The sequence below is a fragment of the Mchenga conophoros genome, linkage group LG4 (assembly GCF_057382185.1).
Source record: "Mchenga conophoros isolate Kocher_MC1m ecotype Shallow Benthic linkage group LG4, M_conophoros_male_GT1.1, whole genome shotgun sequence".
Classification (NCBI taxonomy): Eukaryota; Metazoa; Chordata; class Actinopteri; order Cichliformes; family Cichlidae; genus Mchenga; species Mchenga conophoros.
This window is the reverse complement of record NC_140529.1, coordinates 4547881-4568410: the sequence shown is the minus strand read 5'-3', so window position 1 is coordinate 4568410 and position 20530 is coordinate 4547881. Positions and strand designations below refer to the sequence as shown.

The 20530-nt window shown below is 48.9% G+C and overlaps 1 protein-coding gene across 3 annotated transcripts; it reads left to right on the top strand.

Moving 5' to 3' along the window:
* The first annotated feature begins 428 nt into the window (after positions 1–428).
* nbr1b (NBR1 autophagy cargo receptor b) lies at positions 429–20352 on the top strand. Of its 3 annotated transcripts, XM_085269982.1 has the most exons (23): positions 430–697; positions 3180–3242; positions 3498–3516; positions 3615–3637; positions 4678–4866; positions 4962–5039; positions 5118–5386; positions 6643–6768; positions 7005–7211; positions 7660–7819; positions 8459–8542; positions 8627–8812; positions 9052–9168; positions 11075–11150; positions 11815–11925; positions 12218–12394; positions 12554–12826; positions 14510–14693; positions 14789–15034; positions 15407–15492; positions 15580–15652; positions 16791–16884; positions 17365–20352. In XM_085269982.1, exons 1-23 carry the CDS (start codon positions 596–598, stop codon positions 17536–17538), a joined length of 3117 nt encoding a protein of 1038 aa, XP_085126108.1. In that variant the 5' UTR covers positions 430–595; the 3' UTR covers positions 17539–20352. The 3 variants fall into 3 exon arrangements, with proteins under 3 accessions (XP_085126110.1, XP_085126108.1, XP_085126109.1); XM_085269983.1 differs by lacking the exon at positions 16791–16884 and having other exon boundaries at positions 17365–17542; XM_085269984.1 differs by lacking the exons at positions 11815–11925; positions 12218–12394; positions 12554–12826 and having other exon boundaries at positions 429–697.
* The last annotated feature ends 178 nt before the right edge of the window (positions 20353–20530 follow it).

Sequence of the window (20530 nt, the reverse complement as noted above, 5' to 3'; positions counted from 1 at the left end):
TTTACCTTTCTTTATCAGACACAACGCAGGAACACTGGTTACATTAGCCCTGCCACAGACTGGTGACCTGTCCAGGGTGTACCCTGCGTCTTGCCCAGCTGGGATAGGCTCCAGTGCCCCCTGTGACCCTGAAAAGGATGGATGGAGGGAAGAAACACTCTTTTTGCCCAAAGACTTTGAAATAATAATAATATTAATATCAAAAAGCTTCTAATGACGCTCCTGTACATCTGAAACAGCTTTGTGCTGATGTGCAGTGAGCCATCGCCCAGAACCAAACCAGTTCGTGGCTCTATCTTCGTTAGAGGAGCCCACAGCATCGCGGACACAAGCCAATATGGCGGCGTTAAACCAGAGGGGGCAGTAACGCAACTCAGAGGCACAGAGGCACCCTAAAGAAGAAATTGTTCCGGACACGTGGTGCAAAGTGGGTGTGTTCATTGCGCTGATGTAAACACAAAATACGCCTCACAGCTCGACGGATAATCGTGGTGGACTGAGCTGCTGAGGTTAACCCAGAAAGAGTCGTCGGCGGTGCGGAAAACCCTCCGTGTACGTCGCGTGTAATATGCTCTAAAGCACCGAGGGGGGCGCCATGGATTTCTACATCAACCTGAAGGTGAATTTCAGGGGAAATTCCAAGAATTTCCTGCTGTCGGGATCCGAGACCAAGAGCTGGGAGTCGATGGAGGCCATGGTAAGCAGAGACGAGCAGCAGGCCTGCTGTCAGACACGACGCCACACGCATGGCGCTCACGCAGCACACGGAGGGATGGGGGTTCAGCCCAGCGGGTGTGACGGCGACAGTGTGCGGGAAGTACCGGGAGTGCGTCACGTCGCGCAGACCTGTGTCCCGGCCCGCTTCGTGACGGGCCGCACTCATTTCGAGCAGCTCCACGGGCGGGCCGTGATCCCTGCTTAGACACTAGGCTGTTCAGGACGTGCTCGCCCCTCCAGACTGAGCCACACTGTTGTGCATGTCAGAGCGAAACACGCCGAATAATAGAAAAATCACTGTGTGACCTTTAAGGCTCTGCGTGGGTCACAGTGGGCATCGGGGAGGTAAAGGCAACGCGTCAGACAGGCCCGTACACATTCCTGCGTTTTCTGCCCAGCGGTTTAACGTCACCACCAGCAACAGCGTAGCCAGTTCACCGCCATGCGCAGTGGTTCACTCCGAGTGCAGGAAGTAAACAGACGAAACAACCACAAAGATACTCCACGGCTGCAGCACGCAGCGGGGGTGCAGGAGCTGTGTTTGTGTCCTCACTGCGAGCACGACACGGGCACACGCTCCTTATGTGTAACTAACGTTATGCTGCTTTCCTAACGTTGCCACAGAAAATGGAACAAATGGAAGCATTTCCACTGAGCTGGTGCATTTTAGTAACGCAGTGACAGATCCGAGGATGAAAGCCTGGCTGCATTTATTTATATCTGTTATCAAGTGTTGGTTTAATTCAGATACACGCACAGATTTCTCTAATATTTGCCACGTGTAGGACTTCGGCGTGTGGTGTAATAACCATAGGATAATATAGATGTGAATGACAGAGCTCAGCTCATTACTGTGTACTGTGTTAAATCTGTGAGTCTGACATGCACCTCCTCAGAAATGCAGCTACGCACTGCAAGGATGCAGATATCCAGAGCTGCAGTAGATCTGTTTGGCAGTGCAGAGTAACGGAGCCCTGAGCAAGAGCCCAGTTATATATGACTGGGACTGGGCTCGGAGCCCTGCATGGTCGGCTGTACCTGGAGCACATCATTGGTGTGAGTGCTGCTGAGTCACAGACGTTTGGCTGCTGAGACTGTTGCAACAGGTTTAGCATTCACTGTTTTTCCTTTGATGCCGATCTGTGAAACAGTACGAGCTTATATGTGTTTGTGTCAAAGGCATGCACTGTGCTGCTCAGAGCATGTGAACAGCTAGCAGGAGCGTAGATGGAGGCCTGTGACCTGGTCCCTGTGGCTGAGGGATCATCCTCCTGATAGTAAACATACAGGAACAACTCCTCCCTCAGTCCCTCAGCAGCTGAAGCACTCGGCACACACAGTTGTGATGTCGTCCTCATTTACAATCATGGATCTGAATGTGTTCACTCTGTGCCTGATGTGTAAAGTATACACTTCATTTTATTGTTTTGCTATAACACCACAATAACAGTTATGTCAACTTGTGTTACAGTGTGAGCGTAATCAGAGAGCTCGGTCCTGACAGGATGAAACCTCCGACAGCATCAGGCTCAGGAGGGGCAGCCACGGTCAGCAGGTCTGGGGAGGCCTGGGTGTGGGTGAAACACAAACTGCAGGAGATAAATCCACAGTTTTGTTCAAACACTCATGCAGCCGAAGATGTGACTGAGGTGCAGACACTCGGTGTCAGTGCACAGAGCTCAGCTGAAGTGTTACATTAACTGAATCAAGGCAGGAAACACCATCTGGTGACGTTCGTGGGCTTTTGCTCGAGCATTGATCGAGCTGTGATTGGTTGAGTGCAAAATATGCAAAAACAATTCTTCTATGTAAAACAGTTTTAGTGTGTGACCTTTCACCCTGTAGGACTGTGTGTAAGACTGGCTTTGAACCAGAAGTAAGCAGCAGCCCTCTGTGGGTGTGTGCTGCTGTCAGCTCTGCAGGATATGATGGGCTCATCATTCAAGACTTACCAGGAATGAAGTTCAGTAATGGATTCATAAGCAGTCAGTGTGGGGAGGCTCTCTGTTGCTACAGTGTTCTGGGTCAGGTCCAGATGTTTCCAGCCTAATTATAGAAGAGAATTATAACCGTCGAGTCCTGAAGTAATGACATGTTTTGAGTAGTTGTCTTGATGCATGCTCAGTCGTCCAGGTGAGCAAATCCCAAAAGGTTGTTTCTGTTTTCAGTGACTGCAGGTTTCCAACCTTATAAACAGCACATTTGCATAATGACTGACACTAGCACCACTGAAGGAACAGTGGGGTCAGTTTGTGACCATTCATATGCAAACTGTCATGATCATTGATCAGGGGCCACGAGTCTGAAAACATCCAGATGAGCAGAACCAGCTTTTGGGGCCAGACCAGCTTTGCAGAGCAGCCATTCAGAGCTATTGTGTAGCACCACACGTCTGAGATTTACAGTGAAGAAGTAAATAAGAGTTGACTTTGGATGTGGCAACATCTGTCTGTCTGTTACAGGTCAAGCGCTCCTTTGGCCTGTGCAGCCTGCAGCTGACCTACTTTGATGAGGAGAACGAGGAGGTAAGAGACTGAGGAGTGCCATACAAAGTGAGATTAGTGAGTAGGTACAGCTAACCTACAGCAGTAGAATGTGGTAGCCTAGCTGAATGACTGTGGTAAGTTGTGCCTATAACACTTTGCTCACATTCTGACCAGGATTCACTAACAAGTGAGCAGCCCTGTATGAAGGAGCGATCCTTGAACTCCAGGAGTTCCTCCATGTAACGCATTCTTAGCACATATTTATGTAACCGTCTTCTCCTTTTCTTCCTCCAGGTGTCCATTAACAGCCAAGGTAAGTGCACCTGGGCAGTCACATGATGCTACACATTAAACAAAGTCCAAATAAAAGTGCACTCATGTTAACGTTGGTCATTTCTGCTTGTGTTCCAGCTGAGTATGAGGAGGCTCTGAAGGTGAGCTCATTCACGGTTAAAGATTCAAGAAGTTTGTTGTCATGTGCTCTGCAGAACACAGACGGTTATGCAGAGCACCTGCTTACTCTGCAGGCTCCCTTCACACGACTACAAGAAAGTAATAATAGTAAAACAGTGCTTTGTGAATCCTGCAGCTTATATGTGGGTGTAAACAGAAGTTAGAGTGCGAGTAGTTGCAACACTGTCACAGTGCTAATATATACAGAGCGATATCAGGGTGTATATATGTACGAAAAGTGCAAATTTCCAGTTATGGATAAACAGTTGGACATAGGCAGTGGTTCAGTAGCCTGTGGATAGAAAGTGTTAGTGTGGTGTCCTTGCTTCCACACTCCTGTTCCTTTACAGTGCAGACGTGACGTGGAAAGCTTCTGTGGAGTGTTTGTTTGCTGGTGTCTTGGAGTGCTGTGTTAGCTCGTTGTGTAAGCAGCGCCTGTTTACTTTGCAACGTCAGCTAAGATGTATCGAACCCCCTCACATCCAGCTCCAGCACAGATCCCTGACCTGTGTATAGCACAGATCCACCTTCATTGATGGACAAGGCATAGAAAACAGAACTGGGTCTAACATGCAGCCCTGTGGAACTCCACAGTTATTCTTAGTGTATGAAGAAGACTCCAGATTTACGGAGGATATTTTCACGTCCCGCCCATGCTATCATCCGCCATAAGCTTCTATTTCATTGTGATGTGATATGAAGGGTGTGTCTTTACCATCTGTGATTATCTCTTTTATATTGAGATCATTTGGCCTCATGTTTGGGTCGATAGCCACAGCTTTCCCAATCCTGATTCCAGGCTTCTCCACAACTTTGATCTGTTTAATTGATAAAGAAATAAAGTAATAATAGCCTACTGGTGTTTCTCTTCTTTCATGGTTTGTGCAGTTACATTTGACCCATGAAAATAAAGACTTCCTTATGATATAGTATCGCTGTGCTTACTGCTCTTCTTAAGTGAAGCATTTGTGTTGCCGGTGACGAATCTAGCGGAGAAACTGACGGCGTGTTTATTTTCCAGAGTGCGGTGAGGCAGGGGAACCGACTGCACATGAATGTGTACGAAACTCGAGGCCAGCCGACGAGGGTTGCCACCACCAAGGCCAGCGGAGCAGAACCCAAGAGGGGCTTCAGGCCCCCACAGCACTGCCCTTCACTTGCTCAGGTGGTCAGTCGCAAGGTCCAGGCTGCAGTGCCAGAACAGGGCATGGTAAGAGCCCAGCACAGGCTTCATTCTTACTGCATCTATCCACTGCTGCGCCCATATGTTTGCATGCACATAGATGATGTTCTTTTGTTGCTCAGGTGATCATGAAAGAAGTAAAAGGGACCAAAGAAGAAGACAAGACTCCTCCAGCCTGGTTCACCTCCTACATGGAGAAGGTAAGAACGTCCTGATGAGTGTCATAGCAGTAACTCCGCTAAACGACTGATGACTAAAGTGCTCGCTACTGCATTCAGTTTAAGGACCAGGTAGTTCGTGAGGCAGTGGAAAAGATCTGTCGGGAGTTTTCAGGACAGTGCTGCATCCACAAACCCCTGGGAGGGGGAGGAGGAGCAGCAGGAGGAGCTGGTGCAGCTGGTGGAGGTAGAGTGGAAGCTGTAGGAGGAGCAGAGACCCAGCAGGTCCCCGAGGTGTCCTCTTCCACTCTGCCTGGAGCTCCGTCCTCCTCAACTCCTCCCTGCTCGTCCTGCAGGGGGCAGACTACTGGAGGAGGCTATCAGTGCAGGTATGTGTTGTTGAGTAAGTTCAGTCTTTGGATTCTGCTTGTTGATTTATCTTTGTTGGTGAAAGACGCTGTCCCGGTGTCGCAGTAGGCCTGGGTTTAACTCTAACACTTGTCAGTGTACAAATGAATAAGCTGCAAAACGTTGTTACCAAGCAGAGCAGGGCGATGTGCCCCAAAATATTTATCACGATACGCATTTGAACATCTGCAATATCGATATAACTGACGATATAATTGACATGAGACAAAACACTTTACAACTCCACAACTTTATTAGTTCAAAAAACCCATCAATGTATTTTCACTTAAACAAGCAGCTGTTTTTTATCTGCATTAAAGTTATATAAAAATGTAACAGTGCAAATTCCTCACTGACAGTTTAACCAAAAGGCGTTTCCAGTGGAAACTGGCCGACACATCCTCAGCATAACCATGTATAACATCCACAGAACTTAAAAAGAGGTCATACACACACAATATGGTAATATTATGTTGAAGCACAGTACGTATCACTCCGCGAGGCTCCGCCTACGATAGTCGTACTGAAACATCTGACAGATTTTCGAGCGCCGTGCACATAAAATCGTTTCGAGGTCAGTAAACACAACCAGAGTTCATACATAAGGCACACGGGATTATAAGGGGCTCTGTCGACTTTCAGAAAAATCAAAGGATGATTTTAAGTGTGCCGTATTTTCCAAACAACGCGGTAATAACGACGGCCCGCTAGCATGCGCTACCAAAAATAGTGCTTTGTTGTGTATCTGACGGACGAAAGCTAAACCAGTTCCACACCAGTGAAGCTGCAGCATTTTTACAAACCAGTTCAGGTTCATCGTTTCATTCAACGATCCGCTTTCGCTCTTCTCGTTCTGCGTCGCCGCCATGTGCGTATGAAAACAAAGGCACTGCGCATGCGTGTTTTACCCATATTCTATCGCCATATTTCATTTTCCCATCATTGCCCAAAGTTACACTGTTATTACCGTGAACGGTATGATATGGCCCAGCCCTATTACCAAGTGAACATTTACCCTGTGGCCTCGCTGCTGTAAAGGGAGGATGTTGGTGCTCTAACTTCAGCTCTGCACACAAACTGTTTGGTCACATTGTGCAGTTCCTTGTGTTCTCCTTGCATGCCAGGAGCTGTTATCTCTGCAGATTGTGAAGCTGAGTGCGTGCTCTTCATCACGGTGTCAGTTTTTAGATGCAGTCTCACGTTTCCTCTCATCCCTCTGGGCTGTTTCACTCCACAGCGTGTGCACCTCTTGTACTCTGTGCGAGCCCTGCAGCTTCTCCCACGATCCCAGTCACAATCTGGTGAGAGCCAGGACTCCCCTGTCCATCCCGGAGCACGGATCACCGGCCCCAGACCACAGCAGGTGTGACACAGCTACCGGACTTTAACACGTGTTCATATTTACCAAAAAGCACAAACTAGCTTCATATTATCAGCTTTACACACTAAATATTTAAAAACATGAATGTTTGTTTTAAAGATATGTGGTATGAGTGTGAGCTGATGCAGGGCTGTCTGAATCCAGTATGAAATGCTACACCTGGCTGTAGACATTCCCATAATGCTGATGTTACTTCATCTCGATCCATTGTTGTTTAGGTTCTACAGGCGGGGGGATCGCAGTTTCCGAAAGGCAGAGAAGCAGCGGCTGAAAGCCGAGAAGCGCCTGCTGAAAGCCGAGGTGAAGGAAATCCGGAAGCAGCTGAGGATGGAGAGGCGGGGCATACAGTGGAGCTCGTCCCATCGAGACGGAAGCTCCTCCCCCGTCCTCCTGCAGCCTCGAGCCACACAGCACAACAGCCCAGAGTAGGTCCCAACCAAGTTAGGCTGCAGGACGCACTTCAAATATCTCAGTGTCGATCTCCTCATGTGTGATTCCAGAGTAGCTCCAGAAACAAAGTCTGTCTTTATTCAAACATCAGCTCACACAGTCGAGTCACAGCGAGGCGCTATCAGCTCGTCAGGGGTCGGTGTGGACGAAATGCATTTCTGTGAGCCTGAAAGCTTTTGTCCACCTACTACGGCTTCCCCAAAAGTTGAAGCACATTTAAAGATGAATGGTGATCCTAGGTTGTTATAGTGCAATGAAGTGAATAGACTGTGGGAAAATATGGCAAGCAGACTGCAGCAGTCAATAAGGCGGTCCATTGTAACCGCTGCTCTGGGATGATGGGAGCTGAATGACGATATGAATGAGTTTAAAGTGAGACGTGATGAAGAATTTGAATAAAGGGGTTTTCCTCTTGTTGCCCAGGCGACCAAAGCGCCCCTGTCCCCTGGTGGTTCCTGCCATGACGGCAGCGTTTTTGGACGAAAACCTTCCTGACGGAACGCGTCTGCGTCCTGGGACCAAGTTTATCAAGTACTGGAAGATGAGGAACACTGGGACTCTCAGCTGGAGTGCTGAGACTAAGGTAAAGTCTCAAACAGCAGCTCATTAACAGCTTGGATTCTCCTGAGAGCACCTACACCAGAACGAGACCTGCTCGCCGTCTCAGAGCCGTGAATATCATGGACGCGTCCATGTGTGTACAGCACAGACGTGACCTGACGGTGTGCTGGCCACAGTGACGCAACTATATTATTCGACCCACCGTTAGATGTACTTTTTACATTTTGGGGGAAGTGTAACTGTTGGCTGGGTTGCCATAGAAACAGCTATACTCATGATCCCAGGTGATGAGCGTCACTGATTACCCAACCTTTGTAGTGAAATGTCATCACTGACTAACACAAATTCCACGCTCGTCGTCACATCTCATGAGTTTCAGGTTCATCCCTGGTGCTTTGTGTTTGAACAGGCTTAGTTCAGCCGTGCTTTGTGTTTCGTGTAAACAAACAGCAACCCTGTTTCACTGTGACCAACCAATCCCTCCTTAACAGTGTTAATAGTGTCAAACATTATTCCATCACGTTTAGCAGCAAAGTGCTGACATTTACTGACCACAGAGCATCACTTTGCTCTTTGACCTCAACACCTGTGGGAGGCTTTGGTCCACTGTGCAAACTCCCACTAAGGAACCATTATATTATGTCTTGTTTGGTTCCTGCAGCTGAAGTTTATGTGGGGAAACCTGGCAGTGGGATCTGGAGACCGCTGGAGAGAAGTGGCAGTTCCCTTCCTGCAGCCGGGACAGGTGAGTGTGAGACATCCCACCGAGCTGTGGCACGTGTCCTCGTGAAGCACTGAAACAAGCGTGTGTGTGTGTGTGTGTGTGCAGGTTGGCATAGTGAGCGTAGCGCTGTGTGCGCCCACTGTGGAGGGCTCCTACACATCTCACTGGCGTCTGGCCCACGCTGGGGAGCAGTTTGGACCGAGAGTGTGGTGCAGCATCGTGGTCGACCCTCTGGCTCCAGCAGCCATGATGGCTGATGGGATCCTGGTTTCACCCTGTGTCACACCGCAGGTAGGACGAATGCAGTTCAGGGAGGCTGAAATCATTTGATGTAACCTTTATTCAAACTTTAACTCAGTAAGACATTCCTGCAGTTTAGCTAATTGGTGTGAGAGGGTTGGGGTGAGATCAAGGATGGTTGGTTTGTAAATTTCATACAAAACAAATTGAAGTTTAGATGGTTTAAAAATGAAATAAATTTCTGGATGTGCAAATTCACAAATGAGGTTGATGTGAATGTTTGCCTGCAGGGCAAGAACCCAGTAGCCAAGGATGGGAAAGCGTGTGCAGCTTCCAGGGAACAGCCGTTGTTGTCAGTGGACCAAGAAGAGTACTACATCCCGTCTGTAGACCTGCTCACTGCACAGGTAACCTGCTGTGATGCTCCTCCCCATCCTAGCAGCTAAACTTCAGTATGCTAACATCACGTTACTGTACGTATACTGCAGCTGACATGAAGGTGGAATAATAATAGCTCATATTTTATCTGTTTATTCAAATGTCCATGAATGTGCAGTGAAGCATCTGTTTGTACAGATCATAGCACAACCAAAGTAACTGCAGCTGTGTAAACTTGTTGCCTGTGAAGACTGGGACTGGTCCACACTGGCAGTCAGTGTGCTGCTCTGTCTTTGATAGTAATCAGTAGGGCTGGGTACCGGTGTCGGTTCTGACATAAACGGTAGTAACCAGACCGAAAAGCAGCGCACATTTTGCTGCTTTTTTTTCCTGAGCTGTGACACACTTTGGATTCTAGCCAATCATTTTACGTTTCCGAGGATAGTAGGCGGGTCCAGGTACGTACGTTCTTTTAGAGCAGAGCTACAGATTAAAAATGCCCAAGGCGAAGCGGTCTAAAGTCTGGCTGTACTTCACAGCAGAAGATGCAAACTCAGCAGCAACAAGTGCTTCAAGCTGATACTGTGATACTGTCAAAGGAGGTAACACCTCGAATCCGATGAAACACCTGGCGACGCATAGCGTTTTTTTAAAAGCCGAGAAATGCGCCGTATTTGATAGCTTGCTGCGAGACCTCACACCGAGCACATCTGCTGCAGGTGTGGTGCCTGTTATCGGACCCGGAGTTAGCAACATCCCCCAAAAACCCGAAGAGGAGAGTCCTGGCCATTGTTTAAGCACTGCTTCCAGCCAAGAGTGATACCATATATGCCCCATAGCTGCAGAAAAGGCTAACATTGTTATCTTTTTACAAAAAACCAGCTGAACATGAGAGGTTTTTGGACAAAGTTTGTGTTCTCCATTCCTTAAGCACCGGTTTGAGCACCATTTAAGCACCGGCACCGTTTCAAAAGTACCGGTTTGGCACCGGTATCGGATAAAACCTAAACGATACCCATCCCTAGTAATCTGTTTATGATACAGGCTGAAATGAACTGTGACAAACGAGCAACAACTGTAAATCTGCTTCCGTCTAAATTCACATTCAGAGTCCACGTGTCTCCATGGAGACAGACTTTTAGTCAAATTTATTGTCATCAGAATAAACGAGCGACACGATCCTCCAAGTTTGTGGATGCGATAAATGAAGAATGAGGTGACAGAGCTTTTTAGTAGATACAGCTACGTCTGAGTGACAGCGTGGGGTTAGTGTAGTTGGTCCGTGCAGGCAGGGATCGAACCACCAACCTTCTAATTAGTAGGCGACCTGCTCTACCACCTGAGTCACACCAACCCCCGTTTGCTTTTGTAATTGCCTATGCAAGCCTGTGGGAGGGGCTTTTCAATCTGTTCCTCCAAAAACTCAGCGTAACGTGGCTTCACTGTGGGCCAAATGCTGATTGGCTGACAGCTGGATTGGTTTGCGAAACACAAACACTCACGTCCACTCCAGCTTAGACAGGGAGAGGCTGAGGTTTGCAGATTACACAGCAACTGGACTGAAAATCCGGCGCAGCAGGGCGGCGTGGCAGGGCGTGTGTGGAGCCATTAGAGCCGTCATTCACCTTCAAATTCACTGAAGTTATGCAAAGTCTCATTTCCCAGTAAAATATAAAGGAAAGGGGTGTGGCCTATGACTCGTACTTACTACAGGATGGCACTTTAACAGCAAAGTGACTCAGGCACTCAACAACCCTGCACTTATGTAGCAATAAGTTGAGTCCTCTGTTAACAAGAAACGTGTTACAAATGATTTGAAACATCATCATCTTCATTTATAAACTGGGGCTCTGCCTTGGATTGTACTGGTTTGGAGACAGGTCAGGTGACCTGTAGACTAGCCTTGTAATCTGTTACCTGTTGTTCATTTGTCAGGATCTTCTGTCTTTTGAGCTGTTGGATATCAACATCGTCCAAGAGTTGGAGAGCGCCCCCACCAACACGCCTGCTGGTAAGAAGAGAACAGCCAGAACACTCGTCCTGGTTAAGAGACACGTGTGTGCACTACAAGCACGTCAGTTATGTGAACAATAAAATAGTCAGATACAATCTGTTGCACCACAAATACCGACGTTCAAACTGTAACATGCAAAGACAGCAGATTTCTTTCAGACACGGCGAGCACAGCGTCCTCTGAGCAGTGGCAGCATCGGCCCGACACACTGACGGAGGCCGTCTGTGATTCATAGACGTTCATGTTTCTTTGACCTCGTAGTTTGATTAGCGTCAGGTGCTGTGACCCTGATCGAGTGGGGAAGCTGCAGACTGAGTTTGGTTAGACGCACCGCTTTCTGTGGCTTTGTGCAGTTCAGGTGCTAAACTGGTGTGTCTGCAGCCCACAGCTGATTCACTGGAAACACTCGGAGCGTAATAAATGACGAATGAGGCTGGAACATTTCAGTCTGCACATCAGAGACCGGTGCTCTCAGCTTCCAGACGCAGTGCTCTGACACAGAGCAGGTGACCAAGCTCTCTGAAGTGTTCCCCACGTCGGCTTCAAAACCACCGCAAATGTTACACTTTTGGAAAAACTGCCATTCGGTCTTCGTTCTGTCAGCCGGCTGTAAAAGTCCACGTGCTGTAAGAGCTCAGTGCTGTCTGTGTTTCTCCTCCAGACATCACACCCTGCATGTCCCCTCTGTCTCAAGATGGCCCTCTGCTGGACAAGGGCAGCCCCTCCTTGGGTCTGATTCAGGAAGAGACTGAAGTCATCAATAGCATCATGGGTAATGAAGTCCCAATCCTCCTCAGTGTTCTCCCAGTTTATTTAAAGGTTCTGTTGAAACTACAAGTACTCGTTAAAGAAGCCGCACCTGACTGACTTGATTCAGGTCCCTTGAAAAACCCTGTTTGGCTTCCCAGCATGCAATGGGGTGAAGGTTTTCTTCTAAGACTGTCCAGCTGTTCACAGCCATGCAGTTGGCTCTCTGACTGTGAGCAGCTGTCCTGCTGATACAGCTGTGTTCAAAAATGAAATGGGCGTGTCTTGACATTTGTTGTCTCGCTGCTGGTCCTCAGATGTCCCCCACGGGGTAGGACCTGGAGCTGAAGGGGGCGGAGTCCCAGCTCAGGAGGAAGGGGAGGATGACATCAGCGGTACTCAGTTTGTTTGTGAGACTGTGATTCGCTCGATGACCCTGGAGGAGGCCCCTGATCACATACCTCTGAGAGGATCCTGCCCAGGAACAGGAAAAGGTCAGTGACACGCCCTCGGCGCCGGCTCGTGCGTTTAAATGAATGATCATTTGTTTGGCTGGAACGCGTCCATGTTCACATACAGTCTGTTCTGGCTGGAACGTCAGACTGCAGCGTGATCTGCTGGTGTTTCACTGTGGTCCTCGTGTTTCCTTTCAGTGGTACGTCCAGCTGCTCAGGGCTCCTCCTCCTCGCTGTCCTGTCTGAGTAAAACGGTGAAAATGGAGGAGAGTCCCGACAGCTGCTCTAGCAACTCCAAGACTCCCATGAAACCCCTCGTTGGTCTGAAGGCGTCCATCCCTTCCCCACTGAAAGCCTCCCTGCCCACTCCAACGTCTGTGCCCCTGAACGTGCTGCCTGGCCCGAGCTCAGCACCGGGGCCGCTCCACGCTTCAGCCGGGACCGCCACGCTGCCCGAACACACCGCCACAGGTGACATTTTTAAGTTGATATGTTGACTCAAGCAGCTTCTCTGTGAGAAACAGCTGTTTGCACCAGTTTGGGGGTGAGCGTTGACCATTTGCAGACTGTATATAAAGTGGAGGCGGCGTCTAATTTGAGTGAAGATGTCACCGTATGACTGGGCTGGATTCAAGGACAGTGAGGTGTGATGGCGGCCTTGGTTTGTACGGGAGCAGACTTGAAGCTCTGGGTTGCAGCTTATGGTCAGCTCAGTGTTTGGGAGGAGCTCTGGAAACTCTTTCAGCTAGCATCAGCAGGAGGGGCGCCACTGAAACCCCAGGCAGCGGTGCTAACGGGCAGCCAGCTGACATGTGCTGTGACAGCACAGTTGAGGGTCTGTGTGGAGCTCCTTCACCACAAACAGGAGGACTCTGTCGAGGAACAGCTGTTTATGCTTTAAATGTCAGCTAATTGCAACACTTTGTACGACTGGGGCCGATTATTGAAGAGCTCGTGTGTGAGGAGCAGCATTTTAAATTCTGGGTTTAACAGGAAGCAGTTTAGTTGCTACTATTTGACAACAAAGGCGACAAACCGGCTCACACAGGTTTCACCACGGTCATTCAGTTTAAACCCAAAGTGCTCCCACACTGCAGCCTCTGCGTTTGCCTTTGAATCCATTCCATCTGTTTTCCAAATCCCAACTTTCTGTGGCTTGCTACTCCTCACGGCGCTGTCATGCACCTGACATAAGACGCTAAGGAAACAAGAGGGGAGGGGTCGGTCGAGAAATCAGACAAACTGTGTGTAAGGCCCAGGTGGACGATAGGTGATCACTGGTGTTACAGCTGGGGGGGACGAGGCTAAGCACCAGTCTGTCTGGTCTTTGGTTGATTGATAAGCTGGAAAATTGCTGCCACAAATAGAAAGACTCGATTTGTTGATCAATTTATTAAGTCGTGTACTAACAGAAATGATTATGTTCCTTTAAATGAATCAAGAACCAATCACAGCAGATGGCCCCGCCCCTCCCTGAGCCTGGTTCTGCTGGAGGTTTCTTCCTGTTAAAAGGGAGTTTTTCCTTCCCACTGTCGCCAAAGTGCTGCTCATAGGGGCTCATATGATTGTTGTATGTATTGTTGTAGGGTCGACCTTACTATATTAAGCACCTTGAGGCGACTGTGTTGTGATCTGGTGCTGTGTAAATGAAACTGAACTGGACCTTTAATAATCCACATTTCTCTGCTTTACTCTCTGGTGCTGTTGTGGATACTGTATTGTTCTTTCTTTGTGATGCTTTTATGTTTAAGTTGTTTTCAGTCTGGCTGGGAGCTGACTCAGTCTCTGGAGAGCCCCGTTTTGGGGGGTTTAATAAATTTGTCCAGATTTCTAGAAGTGCGATGGTCTTGCTCCTGCTTCAAGTCTAAGCTAGGCTCCAGCTAGCTTATGTGTTAAAACCTTGTGCACCTTTCTAAAAATCAAGCTACGCATCAGGTCCACACACTACACACCCTCAGGTCCTCTTTTATGTTTCTAGCTTCTGCCGCCATTTTTGGGCACGACAGAAGTCGAAGCGAAGCTTGAACCTCTGTGTCATGAGTGGGAGTGAAGCATGTGTCCCAGCATGTGTCCCAGCATGTGTCCCAGCATGTGTCCCAGCATGTGCACAGCAGCCAGTCACACCCAGCGTTTGCTTCCTTGGTCTCATCACAGGTGAAGCTGAGGAGTCGCACATGGAGAGCATCTGTGTGGAGCCCAGAGTGAGGGAGAAGCAAGAAGAGGAGGAGAAGAGGGATGTAATGAGGAGTCGCTCCTCCTCCACGTCCTCCGAGGATTACATCATCATCCTCCCCGATTGCTTTGACACCACTCGGCCCCTGGGAGAGTCCATGTACAGGTAGGAGCCGTGGCTTTGGAGTGTGTGGGAGAACCCTCGGCTGTGGGACAGTAATCAGTGCTTTCACTTTTTCTTTGTTCTCGGTCCCGCTGCAGCTCTGCTCTGTCCCAGCCCGGAGACGTCCAAGCCAAGACCGACACAGACCCAGATACCCCCTCAGCTGAGCGTCGGGACAGTGCCGCAGGAGAGGGGGAGGCGGACGAGGTGGATGAAGCGGCTCCAGGAATGGAGCTGTCAGGAGCCAGCAGTGCCAACGATATGCTGTGTACATCCCAGACGCTGGACGATGAGCCGCTGACTCCTGAAGTAGTCACCCCGCCTCAAGCTGTCGTCACATCACAGTAAGCATGAGAACGTTTCCTCAGGAAAGCTGGTCTTTTCCTCAGACCGACCGCTCCACTGCTGCACCACATCTGCACCACATCTGCACCACAGTAGCGCCATTCATTTACAGCGTTTCAGGGCTAGACCTTTATCAGGCAAAGGAGATTACTAATGCTTTCTTTCCTGCTTGTGTACAAATGATCACCTGTCAGTCACAAAATAGCTACCAAAATATGTTAGATGGTGTGCCGTATCATATAAAAACATTTTTCCTTCATTTAAACAAGATTCAAATACAGCGAGCCGAGTCATGAAGCTAATGAAGCGGCACAGGCGTTGTTGTTGTGCGGACAGTAAATGAGCGAAGCAAACATGTTTGTGTTTGACAGCCCAGAGAGCAGCGCAGAGAGAGAGGAGGAGGATGCCGGCGCTGAGGAAGGAGCGCAGGGTTCAGAACTGCACCAGACTGAGGACGGTAGGCTCCTTACTGGGTCTCGCTGTCACTTCAGTCACAGTAGCACTCTGATGAAGTCCACGGTGATCGCATCGTTCTGTCTTGCAGAAGCAGCTCCTGAGCGCGCTCAGACTGATCCTGAAGCTACTGACACGGAGAAGAACGACCCCGAGGACCCCAGGTCTCTCTCTCTCACACACACACGCACACACATGCACACACACACACGCACACACACACGCACACACACGCGCACACACACACACACACACACACGCGCACACACACACACGCACACACACGCGCACACACACACACACACACACGCGCACACACACACGCGCACACACACACACGCACGCACACACACACACACACGCGCACACACACACGCACACACACGCGCACACACACACACGCGCACACACGCACACACACACGCGCACACACACGCACACACACACGCGCACACACACGCACGCACACACACACACACACGCGCACAATGAAGCTATCACGTTTTTATTCGTCCATCCATCCGTTGGCTAGGTTTGGTTTATCGTGCAGAGCCTACATGATGCAGCTTCTTTCAGTTTGTTTTTCAACTTCCTGTATCTGCTCTTCAGTATGGAGCGTGCACACCACTGATACTACAAATCTCAGACATCAGAGTCGCGCCATCATCCGATCACTTTGAATGTAGCTTCTAATAGAAACGGACAAACGCAGGCTTCCAGGAGACGGGAGGCAGATTATCTGCTCGCTAACATAAAAGCTAAATAATGTCTTCATGTTAAAGTAGTGAGACTGTAACAAGCTGCCAGTCCAGCTGCCTGCTGCTGTTTGTCCGAGTTTCCCAGGCTCACAGGACGATTCGCTGCCTTTGAGGCTCAGAAAGTGAAGTTAGTAATGTACAAAGGTTCAAATGAAGCTGATTGAACTGCAGTGCTGTTCGAAGTATGACTGTGCAGGCAGAGTCCTCACAGGTCAGCCTGAGGTCAGGTTAAGGTCAGCTCAGACGCACATACGTACAGGAGTCGTCTCACCGTGGCTCTGCTGAGAGCCTGGCCCATCGTTGTGCTTCTAAATCCCAGCTGCCAACTAAGACAGAAGCAGAATAATGTTTTGGCCCCCCGAGTAGAATGACGAGCACTAACAGTTTGGAGGCAGCATGAAGTCCAAGGATGCTTTCTGGTTTCTGTTTGCTGCTGTAACCTTTCCCCTTGCAGACAGCTCATAAATAAATTCACATCCATGAATCGTAAACACTGATAAGAGAGAACAAAAGGATTAACTCTCCAAATGTTTGCCCTCCTCAGGCAGCAAGGCCTCACCGGCGGCCTGGTGAAAGGAGCTCTGTCAGTAGCTGCCTCTGCCTACAAAGCCCTGTTCACCGGACAAGGCCCCACACAGGTGACACATTTAGCAGCTTTTTTCTCCCATATTCACATTTGTGTGTTTTGGAGTTTCAAGCCTATTTTCCAGTGTTGAAGCAAACGTCACAGCCCAGGTTTGAACTCTTTTCTCTGCATGATAGCGATGCAACACGTAGGCGACACAGTTGTGGGGCTACACTTACATTAATCAGTCCAATGCAAAGCTAATTGCACTACCTTGGAAAGGCTTTTAAGCTGGGGCTGCATCCCTAATCCAGGAGAGCAGGAGCCAGCTGGCGAAGGTGCTCCCTGATCAGACGGTGCTCCCGATGCTCGATCAGTTCCTGACGAGGGGACGCCACGCAGTCGTGACATGTTGCACTCTGCTTTTATTTACATTGTACACAGCATGTTGTCAGCAGTCAGACCTTCAAACACTTCAGATACAGACTCATTCAGGCCTGTGCGGTAATCAGTAGCTGGCTCGCTCGACTGATCCGATCTTGTTTCCACCCAGCCTCCAGTGGATGCATCCACCCAGGACACCATGATGGCCGTGCTGGTGGAGATGGGTTTTGCAGACCGCTCTCTGAACCAGCGTCTGCTAAAGAAACACAACTACAACCTGCTGGACGTGGTCAACGAGCTCGTTCAGATGACCGACAATGACTGGTACTCTACACGCTACTGATGACGAGGAGGCCAAACTCTTCCTCCTTCTTTTCAGCTCTCCACTAATTTGCCCTTTTGGACCGAGGATTATACTACGAGCTTGTCAGGGGACATTCCAGCAGCCCTGGATCCTCCAGCGGACCATCACCCACCCACTGTCTGTAGTTTTAGTACTTTCAGCGTAGATCTTGGTAGTTGCAGGTTTTCTTTGCATATCTGTCTAAGAAAGGTGAAAACAGGCATTCTAGGTCTTCAGATGTGAATCACACCACATGCTAACATCATGGATTTTAACGAAGTGTGAAGCGTGAAAGCATTCGCTTCCATCAAACCTGAGCTAAAGTTGTGTTGGCTGCAGAAACTCCACGGTTGCTGTACCTGCTCCTGTTGGTTGCAGGGATCCCAAAAAGCTACAGACGGCACCCTCACGCGTTTCCTTTGCTCAAGTCCACAGCAGCAGACTCTCACAGGTCGCCTACCGAACCCGCTCGCTCAGAACATCTTTGGGCTAAAGGAAAATGCAGCTTCGTGCTGATGGTCCTGCTGAGGCATCAAGTCATCTCATCTCCTCAGAGTCTCGTTCGCCTCGTCCAGTCGGCTCCATCACACCAGCTGGTGGTGCATGTTTCTGCCTATTGTGGTGACGACTGTAACAAGCAGCTCAACTGGTAGTGAGCTGATGCTGTTCACGAAGCTAGCATTGTTTGCAAATTTCCTTTGGTTAGATATCATTGGCCTGTGTCCCAGAGCAGGCCCACACAGCTCGTCTGCACAGTGTCAGCTGCAGGTTTGCTTCTTTCTCTTTTATTTGAGCAGCCATTCCAACAGCTACTAATAACTTTATTATCGGGTTGTAAATAATCACACTGACTGTAGGTAAGCAGAACTGGTCAGGTGACGTAGTGTGTGTGAGGCTTTACTGTATAAAATCTGACCCTTTGGTGTTTCCAGAGCTCCAGCTGGAGGAGCAGGACTGCTGCGACACATTCGTGTTGATGTGACTTGTGATGATGAATGCAATGAAGTACTTTGATGTTTAAATAGCCGTGCTATTCAAAACACACATTCCTCCTTTTTTGAGTCGGTTTCCCAGAACTCGCACACGTGCTCAGCCCAGATCATCTGAGTGACGCTCTTCATGCTGGTAACGACGTGTGTGATGAGCTTTTTGCAGCGTGCCGTTTTGGTTGCGCGTTGCCTTTGTCCTGTAACTTTAGTCCATCACTGGGATTTTCTCATATACACTAAATACAACATGTGTGCATCACCTGTTTTAGAGAAGTCACTGGAAACCACTCAGTGTAGCTGAAACTGAGCCGGACTGTTAGCTGGTGTGTGATTTACTGCTGTTGTGAGTCAGTGGTGGTGAACAGACTTCACTGTCCCACTGCATGATGGTTAACTAGCTAATCAACCAGGTTTGTTCAGCACTCAGAGCTGCAACCTCGCGGAGAACCAGTTTACCCAGAGCTGCTGTGGAAACACACCAGTTCCTCTGCATAGAGCGATCGTAGCTAAACTTGATGAGCAGCAGCGTACGTTCTTCCTTTCCTGTCCTCTGCGCGTCCCATCTTCTTATTTCCCACCCATGTTTACATGCTTCTGCTGTTTTGAATGGAGACGCAGTTTTGTGGCTTTAGACGAAGTTCATTATCAGATGAAGGATTTAAGATGGGCGGACGGCGAGCGGGCACGACGTGCTTGCCTGTTCGGTTTGTGGTACGTCTGCTCATTAGGGTCAGCTGAGGGGCCGGGTGATGGCGACTTGATTTCAGCATTAAGGTTTGGTAGCTATAGTAACACCTTTGGAAATGGATTTCCCTCCATCCACTAGAGAAAGTTCCAAAGAGGTGTGCGGGTCACGAGGGGCTCGTTGCCACGCTTGTTGTGAATCCCAGACACACGTGGTGCTGCAGACGTTGGCGGGCTCGGTCAGGTGTGCACAGTAAGGTCGCTGCTCCTTCCTTTTGCTCGTAGCTGGACCCTGAGCTGACTTCATTAGTAAAGTAGTGGGCTGAGTTAGTTTAAGTTCTGCTTTGACTGCTTGAAGGCTGTTTGTAAGTCTGACGGCGTGTCTTTAGGTGTGCTAGTTAAAGCTGCTCTGCAGTTTTAGTCTCATACTTTGTAATAACGGATGTTTTGTTGGTGTGGTGCGATACGCTGCGTGCTTCTATACTTTATGCCGTTACACCTCACGTCACATGGTACCCTGTCTGTGTCGGTCTGCACTGGTGTGTGGTTGATGCAACATGTCTGTGCAGTCCAACAGGAAAGCAACAGTGTGGGTGGAGCCTGAGGCAGACGTGCAGGTCACATGCTGGGTGGTTGAAACGATTTAAAGAACAGCATGAGCTCTGTGTTTGTTCTAACTTTTGTCTTTCCTGCTGCTGCCTGAAGGACCAGAGGTACAGCCCCCACACTGGGCCACGTTTTTGACTCAAACAGCTCCGGACGTCTCGCACGGATGTTTAGATTTTTCATCAGTTTTAGGCATTCATTATTTCTTTTATATTAGCGTTTCATAAATCATGCTGTCGGGTTTCACCCTCTCGGATAGGTAATTAATTTGAAAGGTAAGAATAAAAGTGTCCTGCCACAGGTTCAGTGTGGCCTGCTTCAAATGAAGGTCAGGTGTGTGCCGTGTGTCATCGTGCTGAAATGAGTCGTCATGTGTGCCAGAAGCTGTGGTTGGATGAAATATGTTCAAATTGGGGAAGATGTATTTATGGAGGAAGAAAAACGGGGGATGGCTCTTTGCTTTTTTCTGTGTTGCACTTTATGAATATTGTATGATGTACAAATCAATGTCTCCAATTAAATGCATTACACCCACCTGAGGCTTCTGCTTGGTGTGTTAGAAGCATCACGTGCAACTAAAAAGGTCACGTTTGTGATGTCACCTGTAAATAGAAGCAACAAACATGCTAGATGAATGTCATCATATCTTTCACAGTGTCAAAGATGGGACTGTTGAGCGTCTTTGAGCAAGTATCTTGTAACACTGTAGCTCC